The sequence below is a fragment of the Corvus moneduloides genome, chromosome 7 (genome assembly GCF_009650955.1).
Source record: "Corvus moneduloides isolate bCorMon1 chromosome 7, bCorMon1.pri, whole genome shotgun sequence".
NCBI classification, from domain to species: domain Eukaryota; kingdom Metazoa; phylum Chordata; class Aves; order Passeriformes; family Corvidae; genus Corvus; species Corvus moneduloides.
The window spans coordinates 1,733,409-1,748,839 of NC_045482.1; the positions used below are offsets into that span (position 1 = coordinate 1,733,409).

The window sequence follows — 15,431 nt, forward strand, 5'->3', positions numbered from 1 at the left end:
TGGAGCTGTCTGCGAGAGAAGTAACCAGCTTTGCCAGCTCATTTTTCCTTCGGCTTTTAAAGCACAGCTTCCACGCTTGGCCTCATTGTCATCTTCACGGTGCTGATTTCACCGTGCCACGGAGGGCAGCCTGCAGTGGTCAGTACTTCACGTATCAGCGGCCCATTTTCTGTCTCACCCCACACTAAAATCTGGCAGAGTCAAGCTCCTGACACTTAACAGCAAAGCTGTCTGAGTTACTACTGACAGAGAGTAGGTTTAGATTGGATATTGGGAAGAAATTCCTGCCTGTGAGGGTGAGCAGGCCCTGGCAGAGGGTGCCCAGTGAAGCTGTGGCTGCCCCTGGATCCCTGGAAGTGTCCCAGGCCAGGGCTTGGAGCAACCTGGGATAGTGGAAGGGGGTCCCTGCCCGTGGCAGGGGGTGGGACTGGATGGGCTTTAAGGTCCTTTCCACCCCAAACCATCCTGGGATTCTATGAATACAAATTCATGTTGTAATACAGAATCATGGAATGGGTCAGGTTGGAAGGGACCACAGTGAGGTCATCTGGTCCCACCTCCCTGCTCCAGCAGGGTCATCCCAGAGCACAGGGCACAGGATTGTGTCTGGACAGCTGTGGAATATCCCCAGAGAGGGAGACTCCACACCCTCTCTGGACACTGTTCGGTCACTGCACAGGGAAGAAGTTCTGCCTTCTGTCCAGGTGGAACCATCAGTTTCTGCCTGTTCTTGTGTCCCACTGCTGAGCCCCGTGGAGCAGAGCCTGGTCCATGCTCTGGCACCCCCACTTTGCATAATTACACACACTACAGAGGTTCCCTGTCAGCTGTGTCTCCTCTTGAGGAGCCCCAGCTCCCTCAGCCTTTCCTCATCAGAGGTGCTCCAGTCCCTTCATCACCTCTGCAGCCTCCACTGGACCCTCTCCAGGAGCTTCTTGTCCTGAGGAGCTCAGAGCTGGACACCGCCCTCCAGATGTGCCTCTCAGGGCTGAGGAGAGGGGCAGAATCACCCCCTGACCTGTCCCTTTTGCTACAAGGGCGTATCTCTGATGTTTTCCTGTTGCTTTCTGTTATCTCAGGAGCCCCTGGCTTATCTCTGTAAGACTGCAGGTGTGCTCCAGTGTGGCTGAGTCAGAGACACCTGTACAGAGCCCTCACAAGTATCCTGTCCCTCTCATTTTTCCTACTATCCCACAGCTTGCCAAGGGCAAGCATGATACCGTTCCCCTCCCCATCGTATCTAGTTTAAAGCCCTGCCAGTGAACCCCACTAATTCCCAGGCAAAGACTCCCTTCCCTGGCTGAGAAAGGTGAATGCCATCTGATGCCAGCACTCCTGGCACTCCACAGGCCATTCCATTTTCAAAACCCCCAAATTTATGGTGGTGACACCAGCTGGGGAGCCATCTGTTTCTTTCAGTATTGCTGCTTTCAACTGGAAATGTCAGGAGAAAACAACTTGTAGTCCAGAATCTCTTACTAAATGCCCCAAAGCCCTGAAATCTTTTGTGATCACCCTCAGACTACGTGTTACCCTTTCCTTGTCCGCTGCATGGAAGATCACGTCCGTGGCCTGTGAAAAATTTGGATGTTTCCTGGTGAAATCTTTGAGCCAGACCCCAGAGAGGCACCAGACTCTCCCTAAGGGCTGGGTTTGTTTGGCATGTCAGGCTTACAAATAAAACCCTATGAATTTCCTATGAATTAACTCATCATCGAGGCCGCCCTACCGGGACACGCTGTAGATCCATCAGGATGTCATCCATGTGGTGACACTCGGACTTCTCCAGGGCCACCATCTCTTTCTTGATCTCCAGGATGCGGCCAATGACCCCATCCAGCACTTGCCGAACCGCCGCCCGCTTCTGCTGGTGGATGAGGTGGTCGTGGGCCTCCTCCAGCTTACGGAAGATTTCCAGGTATTGGATGTAGGCAGTGGCCAACATCTTCATCACCTTCTCACGGTCCTCCACTGGCTGGAAGAACTCCTCTTTTTCTCTCTGGAGCATGATGTCCAGCTCCCTCTGCGTGTCTGCCCACAGCTTGACGTAAGTGCTGGTTGGAAAGAGGAGACTGTGTCAACCTGACATGAAAGCAAGAGTTAGCACACAGCGACGCCAGGGCTCTGTGGGTGTGGATTTCTCACACAGCAAGTGTGAGCCATTACATTTATAAGGAGATTTTTAACTACAAAGTATTCTGAAAACCATTAGCAGAAGGTTCTGGGTTTGTTTTAAAAATAGGAATCTTCAAATGCTGTTTTATTAAAACAAGCTTAAAAGCTTTTCAGCTCCATTCTAAAACGCTTGAAGCATCCTTCAAATGTTTGAAGTTACAACCCCCAACAGTGCCAGGAGTTTTATTCAGTTGTTGCTAATTGAGAAGATGGTTTAATAGGAAAGGTGCCTCCCGCCAATGCCCTTCACTGGAGGAAGGACTCTCCCAGTTTTTGAGGCTCTGCATGTTTGAGATAAGGACCAATTCGTGTTTCTAAAGCTGGTGGTGCTGTTCTGCCTTTCTGAAGTGGTTGCTTGGAGTTAACTGCAGGTTAAGGGGGAGGCTGGTGCCCATGCTGGAGTGAAGCTGTGGGCTCTATTTCAAACGTGAAGTGAGGAAAATAATTTATTTCTATGGTAGCACCTGTTGCACTCCAAGCAATTGCTAAATATCTGGTCTGGTGGCTATGGGATTATGTGGCATGGAACATGTCACATGTCACCTCAGGCCACCTCCATTTCCAGGATAATCCTGCTCACTTGATAGTTTTGGTAGGAATAGGTGGAGTTCCGATAGGAGCATGGACTGGCTGTCAGTGGCTTTTCATGGGAAAAGCAGACCAGAATATCCTGGGAAATCAACCTAAAGGAGCACGAAACGAGCAATGAGGTTTTTATTCAGAGAAGGGCTCAAACAGCAGGTTTGTCATGGGAAGGTGTTAATAACACCTGTGGCAGTGAAGACACTTCTAGGTCCTGTTCTCCTTTGCCAGATGGAACCTCTTGGCAGTGATAAGCGTTAAAAATCTTTGAAAATGCCTCTCTAGGAACAGAGCTAAGAAATTCCTTCTGCACTGAGACTCGGCTGAGTTGGGAGAAAACCAGTTCATTCATGTTGTCATGCTGAGGGGAAAACAGTGGCTATGGGAACAGGGACAGCTGACTTGTTCCTTAATCCTAGGAATAAAGGCCATTGGCCTCAATGGTGCAATCTAGACCCATCCATGTGCTTCACCAAGTTGCTGTTCCTAGAGCTTGCCAAAGAGGGATGAGAACAGCAAAAGGCCCTGCCTGGTGTTAGATGAGCTTTCAGAGCAGACCTCACGTTGAGGGAGTGCTGGCTTATTTATCCTGACCAGAAAGCTGGACAGATGTTAGCATTGTTTGTGCATGATAATAAATGTTGGAGCTCTGTGAGCTGATCTTATCGTTCCCGGTCCTGGAGGACAGAGTGATCCAAGGCTTGTGCTGCAAGAGGGATGAGTGGGGTGGGACAGGACAAACTCCAGCCCACAAGTGCCCCGAGTGTGGGGTGTCCTGTATGTCCTGGATGGTGACAGGGCTGTGGGCCTCCCCCCTGCAGCCAGCAAAACCACCACCAACCCAAACCCTGCTATTGAATTTGCACCATTAACGTTTTAAAGGGCGTATTACACTCCTCAGCTGACCTGGCTTGCTGCAGGATGCAGCTGGCCTTGCTTTTCCTAATGCTTCTGCAGCCCACCCAGGTCTTTCCCTTTCCTTTTTTTTTTTTTCCTACTGCATTTACATCCCGTTGCACCACCCCTATCAGTCAATTGCAGCAATTAACCCAGGTGCAGGAGATAAACAGAACAAACCCGGCAGAGGGGAGGAGATGGGGACAACCAAGGCCAGCATTAGCTGGAGCCAGGACACGGAAGGATGTGAGGCACGCGGGTTTTCCAGCGCAGGAGGAAACGGCGCGGTGCTGTACGTACTTTGTGTGATTTCTCACAGACAGTGGGGAGGTTGTCAACCTCTGAGGAAGCCCAGCCCTGTGGGGTGTCCCCGCAGCCATCCAGCTGATTAATGAGCCGTGGGGATGCTCGGGCTGGAGTTCTCCCGTGCAGGTTACTGCTGGAGACACCGGATTGCGCCGCACTGAGAAGCGGCCGTCGGCTCCAATTGACAATAATCTCCCTCTCTGCCTCCTCTGACTGAGGAATGTCAAGTGGTTCCTCCTGCTGAGCCAGCTAATATCTAGTTTCTTTTTATATTGTGAGTGGCTTGTGGAGGGAGGAGGGGGCTGGAGCGCTGCAGCCCTTTGGAGGACATTACCACGAGGCATTGCAGATAGGACGTAATTGCTTCCATAAAGCATTAGTTTATCAGATAAGCACCGAGATGATTGCAAGCACAGTTGCTGTGGGTCAGATGTTAAGACTACGGATATTATGGGATGATTGTAGCTTTTGCAACAGCGGTGTTTCGGGTAAATGAGGGCAAAAGAAAGGACAGGCCCACTGGAAAATGAAGTGTTGAAGGAAAAGGTTGATGTGAAAGTGATAAAATTTTAGCTGATAGCCCTATGTACCTGCTGTGTTCAGGGTGACTGACACCTTGAGGGGACCTGATCCCAAGTTTGTTAGGTGTGGCATGGGGACATCAGATACTGGGTAACAGGACAGGGCGAGCAGAAATCTGATTTGAGTGTTGCATCGCTTCACCCTGATTAAAAACTAGAGGATACATCCCCAGAACAGGATTAAAATAGTTATTTCAGGTTTTACTGGTGCCCAAATGGGAGCCCTTGTGGACTAGTCTGAAGGATGAGATGTGCTTGGTGTTTATAGCTTCTTTTGGAGGACTTGGCAGAGCTGCTGTGAACCAGAGGAGCCCTTCAGCTTTAGAGACAAACGTGTTCAGGAGGAGTAACTTCAAGGTTATGCCTTAAAAGCAGAGGAGAGCACTGCCTCTCCTTGCCTGTGAATCAGACAGCGAGTGATCCCTGAGTCCCTATTGGAATTTTTGCCTGTTTGCTCAGTGTCCCTCTACATGAAGTTGTGAACTCCCTCAAAATTGCTTCCACACACTGAAGGGGGAGGACAATGTAGCCTTGAATGCACTGGGGTTTTATTTACTCTTACTGGTCCATCTTGTAGGCTCATTTCCGTTGTGTACTGAGCTGTGTCTGTGCCTAAGGATATTACATCAGATTTAGGTTGGGTTAGAGCCTCTAATTCACCTGTTAGTGCAGGTAACTGGTGGGACTGAGCCTAACTTTCCTATTCAAGGTTTAAGATTATCAAATCCTGGAAAAGAAAGCTGCCTCTTGATCTCTCTGTGCATATAGCACTGTAAGTAATGCTACAAATTGTCATAGCAACTCCCAAATAGGGGTGTTATGGGGAAAATAAGCAATGCTGTAATGGGGATGAGGAAGAAACACATCAAGTGACTAAACTCCAGAGTCCCCAGAGGGACTTCTGGCAGCTCACAGCTTGGAGGGAAGGTCAGAGCTTTAACTCCTCACTGATGTCCCTTCTCTTCACTCCCACAAAGTAGAAACACAGTCTAAAACATGGGCTTAAGAAGTTCCTTTTGCCCATAGCCTGATTGCCAGTTCAAATCTCACTTTTATTGCTCAAAAGAAAGCCTGCTCTCCTTATTTAGAGTGAAGCTTAGCAATATGTTTTTTTTTTTCCTGCTCAAATTATAAAGAGATGTTTAAAATCCTGCCAAATTGTACATGCCTTGTTTTAGTGTTGTAGGGCCCTCTAACTCTGCATGTTTGCTTAACCCATCTCTCCTGACACTTGGAAAAGCTCACTGGTTTTGAGTCCAGCTGAGGTGAGCCTGCTTACTGGAGCTGGACTGGTTTTAAGGCTTAAGCATGCCCTTCCTGGAAGGGTTTGTGCTGAGCATGCAAACTGTCCCTCAGGCCACTCTTGAGCCAGGAGAAGGATCTGGCATCAGTGGGGCTACCTTTGTGTGGCTTTTCTTTCTCCCCCCAGAGCGTCTCTGTGTTTTACTCACTGCCAAAGGGAACGCTGTCCCTGTTATTGCAGGACATGGCACAGTTTGTCTCTGGGTTTGTGCATGGGCTGAACCCCAGCTTCTTTGATGCCTGGTTTTTCTGGGCTGCCCTCTGGAATATCTCGTGCTTTTCCATGCTGAAGCTGCACTAGTGCAGTGCTGTGTGGGTCTCACTGGTTTATCCTGATGGATGGAAGGAGGTGGAGGGGAAAACATTTGACTCTGACTCCAGCTTTCCTCACCTCATTTGGAAACTCCTGTGTGATTAAATGAGCTAAATCGTGTGTGTTAAAGCATCACTGAAGGAACCTCTGCTGCCACTGCAAACCCACCTTGTATTTCTTTCTCAGAAATGAGACTGGGCCGTGCTGGGGCCTGGAGAAAGTGCCACAGGGTTAGTGTGAGAGCAAGGGGATGTGGAGCAGGGCTCAAGGAGTCTGGCACCTCTTCACCACGGCCCAGAACACAAGGGCAGCGGTCACAGAGCAGAGGGGACTGCGATGTGGGGCTGGTGACAAGGAAGTGCAGGCAGGGGCCACTCCTCAGGGTCCCCTCGCCACACTCGGGGCCTGACAGGTCAGGCATTGTGCTAAGCCCTGGGCAAACACGGGGGAGGGAAACCCTGCCCTGCAGCCTCTGGAAAATAAAGAAACAAGAGACAAAGGTTGGGAGGGGAAAGTGAGGCCCTGAGAGGAAAAAGGGTTTTTAATGCTGCTGCTTTTTTCTTTTTTTTTCTTCTCTCTTTCTAAAAATCACCAGGCTTAGGATGACTGCTGGCTGATTCAGGTCAGCAGTTACCTGTGCCTTGTAGGAGTAGCCCCCTCTTTTCTCTTTTGTCTTATTACAGACAAACACTTTTCAGGTTGGAGAGGTGCAGGCAGAATCAGCGATCAGTATGGCCTTATGACACGACCTGTCTGAGTTCAAGAAGTGTTTGGACAATGCTCTCAGGCACAGGGTGGGGTCCTCGGGGTGTCCTGTGCAGGGCCAGGAGTCGGATCCCTTCCAACTCAGCATTGATTCTATGAGCCAAATTGACTGAAATGTTGTCGGAATTAATTCCTGATTTCAAAGCCTTTAGCCTGCAGTCTGGAGCAGTTCAGGCTCATGAGCCTGTTTAAGCCTGCCTTGCTCCTAAAATAAGATTAGTCTCACAATTATGCCAAACTTCTCAGCTGGTGGTGAATGTGACTCTGCCAGATGACTTTTTAAGCATGCTTCCTCCAGCCACGATGTTTTACAGAGTTGGAAGCATTTGGGGGAAAATAAAGGATAAACCTCAGTAGGCTTTGGTTGTGACAAGAGAAGAAAACACACAGCCTGCTGGCATTGTTAACGTGAACAGCTCTGTGCTTCTGTCATCTCCAATTTCAGTCCTGGGTACTATGACAGAAAGTGAAGGGGGGATAAAAGATTTGTGTGGCAGAAATGTAATGGGAAACCGCAGGGAAGGCGAGGAAGCAGCTTCATGGAGCAGCAGCAGCAGCAACACACCTCAGCAGGTCTCAAGCACCTGCTCCAGCCAAACTCAGAAGGCTGGCAGGAAAAAGAACTGTTTTCTTACAGTTTTCTAACAAAGCCCCCATGTATCCTACATGGCAAAGCAATTAAAGTGTGGGAGGTGCTATTTTGGGCTGTCCAACGCTCCAAAGGCTGCCCTCCTGTCCCTCAGGCTGCAGCTCCTGCCTGGGCTGGAGACTGCCCTTCCCTCTGGGGTCAGCAGGAGAATCGTGCCCTGGGCTGATCCCACAGTGTGGGCAGCAGGGGAAGGGGGAATTCTGTTCCTCTGCCCCTGTGCTCAGGTGAGACCCCACCTGCAGAGCTGCTGCCAGCCCTGGGGCCCAGCACAGGAAGGACCTGGAGCTGCTGGAGAGAGTCCAGAGGAGGCACCAGGATGATCAGAGGGATGGAGCAGCTCCATGGGGAAAGGCTGAGAGAACTGGGAATGTTCAGCCTGGAGAAGATTTGGGGTCACCTAATTGTGGCCTTCCAGTACCTGAAGGGAGCTACAAGAAAGATGGAGAGACTATTTACAAGGGATTGGAGTGACAGGACACAGGGAATGGCTTCCCACTGCCAGAGGGCAGGGTTAGGTGGGATATTGGGAAGAAATTTGTCTCTATGAGGGTGGGCAGGCCCTGGCACAGGGTGCCCAGAGAAGCTGTGGCTGCCCCTGGATCCCTGGAAGTGCCCAAGGCCAGGTTGGACACTGGGGCTTGGAGCAGCCTGGGATAGTGGGAGGTGTCCCTGCCCATGGCAGAGGGGTGGAATGGGATGAGCTTTAAGAACCTTTCCACCTCAAACCATTCTGTGCCATATGAACAGCAGCCTCCTCTCCTCTGCAAGCAGAATTCTTCCTTCCAAGCAGTATTTGCCTGTAACACACTCTACTGCTTGTGGCAACAAAGTTTATTTCAGCTTTAACCATCCCATGTGTGCCGTTTTTTTCTTTTTTACCCCTCTCTTCCTTAGAAAAGGAAGGGGCAGTTACCCATCCAGCTGCCTCCCAATTCCATGCACAGAGGGCTGTGTCTGGGTGCTGCTATACTCCTGCCAGGAGCAGGAGGCTTTAAGCTCAAAGCTTAAAGACACAATCTACTCAGTTTCTTGAAAACTGGGGCCTTTTCTTTCCCTGTTTTCTAGCACAAGTGCTGCTGGGAGACACTGAATGAGTAGTACACAGGATCTTTCCCTACCTGCTCATTAAGGATGAAGGGAGGCACAGGAGGGAGTTGCAGCTTTGAGTCTTAGCTGTGATCAATTCGATCCTGTCTCTGATTTCCTGCTTTAACATAAGCAAGATGATGTGCTAATGCTCACCAGGGGTGGAAAGAGGGGCAAAGATGAATCTGTGACTGCTTGGGAGATCTATGAGAGAGAACATGCAAGGAATGCCCAGGAGGAAGCTAATAATTGTGGCGTTTGGATGGAATTTGAAGAATATGGCCTGGGGCCAGACGCTGAATGAGGGGATAAAAAGAAATATTCAACAACAGCCCAATGGCTGAATGAGGCTGGGGCCCCGTGGGAAGAAAATAGGATGTGATCACAACATCAGAAACTGCATCATAACGTGGGGGAGAGGAGAGGGGATTAGAAGTTGCACCGACATTTTTTCACATTTGGGTTTTGCAACCTTAATTTTCTTCAGCTGAGCCTCGGGGATGTGATATAAAACAGAGAGCTCTGCTTTGGTTGTTGCTGTTGGAAGCAGGAGGGGAGATGCTCAGGATCTTGTCTTAGATCAATATTTAAGCAGTGAATTAATATAAATTCTATTTGTGACACGAGATTAAATTTTAAAGCGCTTTGATTGTTTAAAGCTCCTTGGTGGCAGTGGCAAATGTCTTGTAGCTGATTAAAACCTGGCAGGAGTGGTAGCAGTGCCAAGACTCGGCTTTGGACGTGTCTGGACTAGGGCTGTCAGGGGCGAGGTAAGAAATCACTGGTCAGGATCCCACGGGTCAAGGAGATGGTAAACAAATCCATAAAAGAGGAGGAAACACAGCAGGAAAACATGAACGCAGCAGCATCTCTGTGAATCTCCAGTGCCTGGAACGGAAGGTACGTCTGCATGCAAATGCTGGGGCTGAGTGCTTTGGGAAGTGAGATACTCCAGCACTTTTTAATCACCCTCCTCTTAATGGCTCTGCTCCCTCCAGAGTGCTGGGACTGTCCCTAGAAAATGCCAGGCATGTCTGGACATGCTGACTTCTCCCTCGGCTGCCTGCTGGACTTACTGACCCTGAGAGAACATTGCTGCTTTCTGAGCATCCTCTCTGCCCTGACACACAGCTTCCTGAGGCAGTGGGATTACATTTTGTGCTTTAGCCCCACACCTCTTAGAATCACAGGGCCTTGAGGAGGGCAAACATGCCTCAGAGCTCAAGGTTTACCTCAAGCTCAAGGAAAGCTGTGTAGCATTTCCATTTCTGAAGAACCAAAGTTCTTTCTCGTAACCCCCTTTCATCGTTAGCTCTTTGCTTCCCTGCCTTCAGGTAAGGCAAGTTGTTGTAAGACATTTTTGTCATGTGGCACTTAAAATACATTGGGAACGGCCTCAAGTTGCACCAGGGAAGGCTTATGGAATCATGGAATGGTTTGGGTTGGAAAGGACCAGATAGCTCATCCCATTCCACCCCTGCCATGGGCAGGGACACTTTCCACTGTCCCAGGTTGCTCCAAGCCCCATCCAACTTGGCCTTGGACACTGCCAGGGATCCAGGGACAGCCCCAGCTTCTCTGGGCACCCTGTGCCAGGGCCTGCCCACCCTCACAGGGAAGGATTTCCTCCCCAGATCCAATCCAAACCCATCCTCCTGCTGAAAGCCATTCCTTCTTGTCCTATCACTTCATACCTGTGTGAAAAGTCCCTCTGCAGCCTTCCTGTAAGCCCCCTTTAGCTACTTGAAGGCTATAGGATAGATTGGATGTTAGCAAAAATTTCTTCATGGAAAGGGTGGTCCAGCCCTGGCACAGCTGCCCAGAGCAGTGGTGGAGTCCCCATCCCTGGATAGATTTAAAATCCATTTGGATGTGACACTTTGGGACATGGGTTAATGGTGGCCTTGGTAGTGCTGGGTTAAGGCTTGGACTTGATGATCTTAGAGGGTTTTTCCAACCTAAACAACTCTGATTTATGGTACACAGCCAGCATAACCTCCCTACAACCAACCACATTAACAGTAGCCTCGGTACCTTAACTGAGATCCAACTCTGACTGGTGTTTAGGAAGGGCTGGATTAGCCCAGCCATAAATCCCGTGCTCTGCACAGCTACAATGTCATTGCAGCAACCTGAACCAAGGAGTTTCAACACCAAACTGGAGTTCCTCACCAGCACCTTGCTCAGAACCAGGACTGGATATGTGTTTTTGTCATGTGGGGTGCACATATGATCATGTTTATATGGACTTGCTGTTCAGTGCTGGCAGTGCCATAGGAAGTGCTAAAAAGCCCCGTCTCTATTAAAATCAAACTCAGCTCAAAGCAGTTGAAGCACAAGCATTTTTCCAGCTCTGCTCAGCTTAATTCCTTTGGAGTTAATCTGGCTCAAATAACAGCAGCCATGATTCAGAGACTGGGTAGCAGTGAGATTCCAAGATAACTCTGAGGAAGAGGTCAGACACTACTTTTGTGGGGTTTTTTTCCCTTCATCTCTTTTTTTTTTTTTTCTTTTAAAGAGCACAATTCAGATAACTCCCCACTGCACTGTGATCTTCCCTTATGTGATTCCATGAGAGTGTTAGGCATGATTTATACAAGCCCTGCATTGGCTCCACCAGGGATCTAACCAAGCTTTCCTCAAACTTATGCCCACTGGAGGCTGTGCTGGATCTGTCCTCGGACACAGCCCCAGACAGTCTCTGCGCTGCCCTTGGGGATGTTGTTCTTTACTCCTCTCACCCCACCTTTCTCTCCTGAACCAAGGAGCTGCCTGGTTGGAAAGCAGTGGAGTTTTCAGTGGTGTATGGCTGGGGCTGCCACTGTGTGGAGGCAGGAGGGGAGAAAAGAAGGCTGGAGAAAACAATCTCAGGGGAAACCTGATTGCTCTGTGCAGCTGCCTGAAAGGAGGCCGTGGTGAGCTGGGGCTCAGCCTCTTTTCCCAGGCAACTGGTGCTAGGATAAGAGGAAACAGCCTTAAGTTAAGCCAGGAAAGGTTTAGATTGGATAATAGGAAAAATTTCTTCACTGAAAGAATGGTTAAGCATTGGAACAGGCTGCGCAAGGTGGAGTCACCATCCCTGGAAGTAGATGTGGCACTTAATGATATGTTTTGGTGGTGCTTGGTTGAAGCTTGGACTTGGAAATCTTGCAGGTCTTGTCCAACCTTAATAGTTCTATGAAACCCAAGCTGTTGGTGACGAGGAGAGCTGCTCTGGTTATGAACTTGGAAGGATGTTTTAGAATCTGAGGGGGTTTTACCTGACAAAAAGCTGGGAGCTTGGAAAGAGGATACTGAGCAAAAGAAACAGGGGGCTTTGAGGTTGGTAGCACTGAGGCCAGAGGAAGGAGACCATGGCGAAGATGCCAGGAGAGGCTTTGCTCACAACCTGCTGGGGCAGCAGTTTGGATATGGTCAGATTTGAGTGTGAAGGAGAGGAGCAGAAGGAGGTAGCAAATACCCAGGAGGTGTTTAATTTTTTTTTTCTCTAATGTACTATTATTTATTGAACTTGAACAAGCCATATCCAGCTCAGAACTGGGAAAAAGAGTCTCCCCAAACTGGGCTGTGCTGCCGGTGTTGGAAGCAGCAAACAGCACAACACTGATGGATAACATCATGCAAGATGCTCACAGTTCAGCTCTCAGCACTGTAGCACAGCACCAATAATAATCGTAATACTTGCTTAATATGTGGGCTTGGAGTGATGTTTCTGGGGGAACGAGCACAGCTCCTCGCAGGCACTTTGATCCAATGCCGTCATTGCTGTCTGGTTATTGCAGACGAACTCGTAAAGCTTTGCGCTGTGCTGAAATTACTGGGGGGAAACAAGACATGACGCGTGAACTGTGGGCTGCAAGAGAGGAACTTCCTGCAAAAAAAGGGCCTGAGTGGATAATATTAATATTTGCCTGGTTTTCCTGAGATGACGCCGTCGCTTTGTGGGGTGAACCCGCCTCCCCCCCGGGCTGTGTTTTACCCTCTCTGAGGGGATTTTCCCCCCTCAGCCCCCGCGCCCCGAGGTACTCACGCCTGGGACATGCTGAGGGCTGGGTCGGCACCAAGAGGGAGCCCACGACGAGGGGCACCGGCAAGGCCTCGGAGCGAGGGGCACCGAGCCCGAGTCCCGCTGGGCCGGCACCGGCAGGGCCCCGGAGCGAGGGGCACCGAGCCCGAGTCCCGCTGGGCCGGCACCGACACGGCCCCGGAGCGAGGGGCACCGAGCCCGAGTCCCGCTGGGCCGGCACCGGCACCGGCAGGGCCCCGGAGCGAGGGGCACCGAGCCCGAGTCCCGCTGGGCCGGCACCGGCAGGGCCCCGGAGCGAGGGGCACCGAGCCCGAGTCCCGCTGGGCCGGCACCGGCACCGGCAGGGCCCCGGAGCGAGGGGCACCGAGCCCGAGTCCCGCTGGGCCGGCACCGACACGGCCCCGAGCCCGGCCCGAGCCGCCCGCGGCCGTCTGAGGAAGCGGCGGTCGCGGCGTTACCGTGGACACGGCCCGGGGGGGCCGAGCTCTGCCCGCGGCTTCTCCTCGGAGTAAAGGGAGCTTCAAGCTTTGACCCCCTTTTTTTCCCACCTTTTCTTCCCCCCCCCCGCAGAATCACGGGATGGTTTGGGTTGGAAGGGACTTTAAAGCTCATCCCGTTCCACCCCCTGCCACGGGCAGGGACACCTTCCACTGTCCCAGGCTGCTCCAAGCCCCAATGTCCAGCCTGGCCTTGGGCACTTCCAGGGATCCAGGGGCAGCCACAGCTGCTCTGGGCACCCTGTGCCAGGGCCTGCCCACCCTCCCAGGGAAGGATTTCTTCCGTGTACCTAATCTAAGTATTTTTTTGGTTTTTAGTTTAAAAGCGTCCATGGTCATCCTCAGTGTCGTGTCCTTCCCCCCCCATTTCACTGTGCCCCATGAGTTTCATTTTTTTCCCCGTTACTTTCATCCCTCCCCCGTTAGTTTCCCTCCCCCCCCCATTATTTCCCTCCCTTTGTTTTCCTTTTCCCCCCTTTCCTGTATTTTCCTTTCCCCCCCTTTTCTCCCCTTTCCTATATTTTACTCTCCCCCCCCCTTTTCTTCCCTTTTCCCATAATTTCTTTTTTTCTCCTTATTTTTCTTCCCCCCTCCCTGTTATTTTACCCCCCAAGGGCTCCTTTCCTTCCCTTCCCTTCCCTTCCCTTCCCTTCCCTTCCCTTCCCTTCCCTTCCCTTCCCTTCCCTTCCCTTCCCTTCCCTTCCCTTCCCTTCCCTTCCCTTCCCTTCCCTTCCTTCCCTTCCCTTCCCTTCCCTTCCCTTCCCTTCCCTTCCCTTCCCTTCCCTCCATCCCTCTCTTTCTTTCATCTTCCCTTTCTTTTCCCTTTTTCTTTCTTTTCCCTTTTTCTTTCCCCACACACCTATCAAGGCAACTTTCTAGTGGTCTTCCATTCCCTTACCACTTAAAAACCAGTTCAGAGGACAGGATCACAGCACAGGTTTTGGGGGGAGAATGCACTCCTCCACAGAGCCAGCGAGAAGGGAAAAAGCAAGAAGTTTGGGAGAATGAGTGTTTTGCCAGTGATCATATATTTTGCCACATATCTCTGTGTGTCTGCATTCCTTTTATTTTTCCCCCCCTTGAAGCCCCAGTTCACATGATTAGGTGAGACTCTTGGCTATCAAGTTTTTGAAATAAAGTTCCTAGGCCCCCCCTGGTTTTGGAGGAAAAGCTTGAAAACATGAATCTTGATGACAATAATAAAAGCATCTAAGGATATTATTTTTCAAGTCACATGATGACTGTGCCCAGCATATAATTTCTTTAAGTGTATTGGATCAGTGGGGTTTTTTTAGGAGAACCTGTTGCATTTTCTTCGTGCTGAGGCTGAAAAATGCTGTAAAATCCTCTTGTAATTTGCTGTGTTGATATCAAAGTGGTTCTTCATGCTGAAATTTCACATGAGAAATTTGTCTGTTTCCTTCTAGTGCTTGATCCTCATCCATGTGTGGGTCAGGAGGGTGTCACATGCAGTAAGTACCTTGTGTTTTGTTCTATTTTAATAACATATTCCAGTCTTTGCTGCCCAGATAGGAACCTTGCATATTTATTTCCATGAATGCTGGCATTCATACCCCACTTTTTATGCCAAACTGTGTTTTTTCAGCCAGAAGTTTTACCTGCAGAGTCCCAGCAGTGCTGTCTCCATCAGCGTGTGTGGTTTTAAGGACTGACTGACCTATTGCATGTGTGTGCAGTAAAAAAGTAGGAACATTCCCGAAGCAACTGAAATGAGAGCACCGAGATGGCCTGATAAGGCGTGGATGTTAATTATTAATTTGAATTTATTGCCCTCTGTTAGCACCTCGTTGTCACAGTGCACAAGATCGTCTTTATTGTGCTGGAAGCTGTATTAACGATGAAATAATGCTTGTTGCTCACTTCCCCACCTGCCTTCTCCATTCCCCCCCAAAAAAAAGCTGGAGGAAAGCAAATGTCTTCCTTTTAAAAATGGGAAATTAAGCTACAAAGAAGTGATGTACATGAGAGTGTGCAGGGAGGCTGGGGGGATTTTCATTTTCATCAGTTTGTAGAGAACTTGGGAAAAAAAATGAGTTGTGTTGCTGGGAAAAGTCATGCAGTAAAATTAATTATGAAATGAGTAGAGTTGATTTTTTTTTTTCCATGGGAAAGGAACCTGTTTTTGAGCTGAAATGGGAGCTGTGTATGACTGAGAATAAGTAATTGGTTTAGCCTCAGAAAATAGACGTTTATAAATGGAGAAAGCAGGGAGTTGGAGATGTTCTGGTTT

The 15,431-nt window shown here is 49.9% G+C and overlaps 2 protein-coding genes across 3 annotated transcripts in view; both read right to left on the minus strand.

Moving 5' to 3' along the window:
• IQCA1 (IQ motif containing with AAA domain 1) overlaps positions 1-12,804 on the minus strand; it is a 101,445-nt gene extending 88,641 nt beyond the window's left edge. For both annotated transcript variants that reach the window (XM_032115324.1, XM_032115323.1), the window contains exons 1-2: positions 12,687-12,804; positions 1,730-2,054 (exon numbers count right to left, since the gene is read on the minus strand). In XM_032115324.1, the coding sequence (XP_031971215.1) occupies positions 1,730-2,054; positions 12,687-12,697 (336 nt within the window). In that variant the 5' untranslated portion in view covers positions 12,698-12,804. The remainder of the gene's footprint in view (positions 1-1,729; positions 2,055-12,686) is intronic.
• The window catches only part of LOC116446882, a 781,927-nt gene that overhangs the window by 579,105 nt on the left and 187,391 nt on the right, over positions 1-15,431 (minus strand). The window lies entirely within an intron of this gene.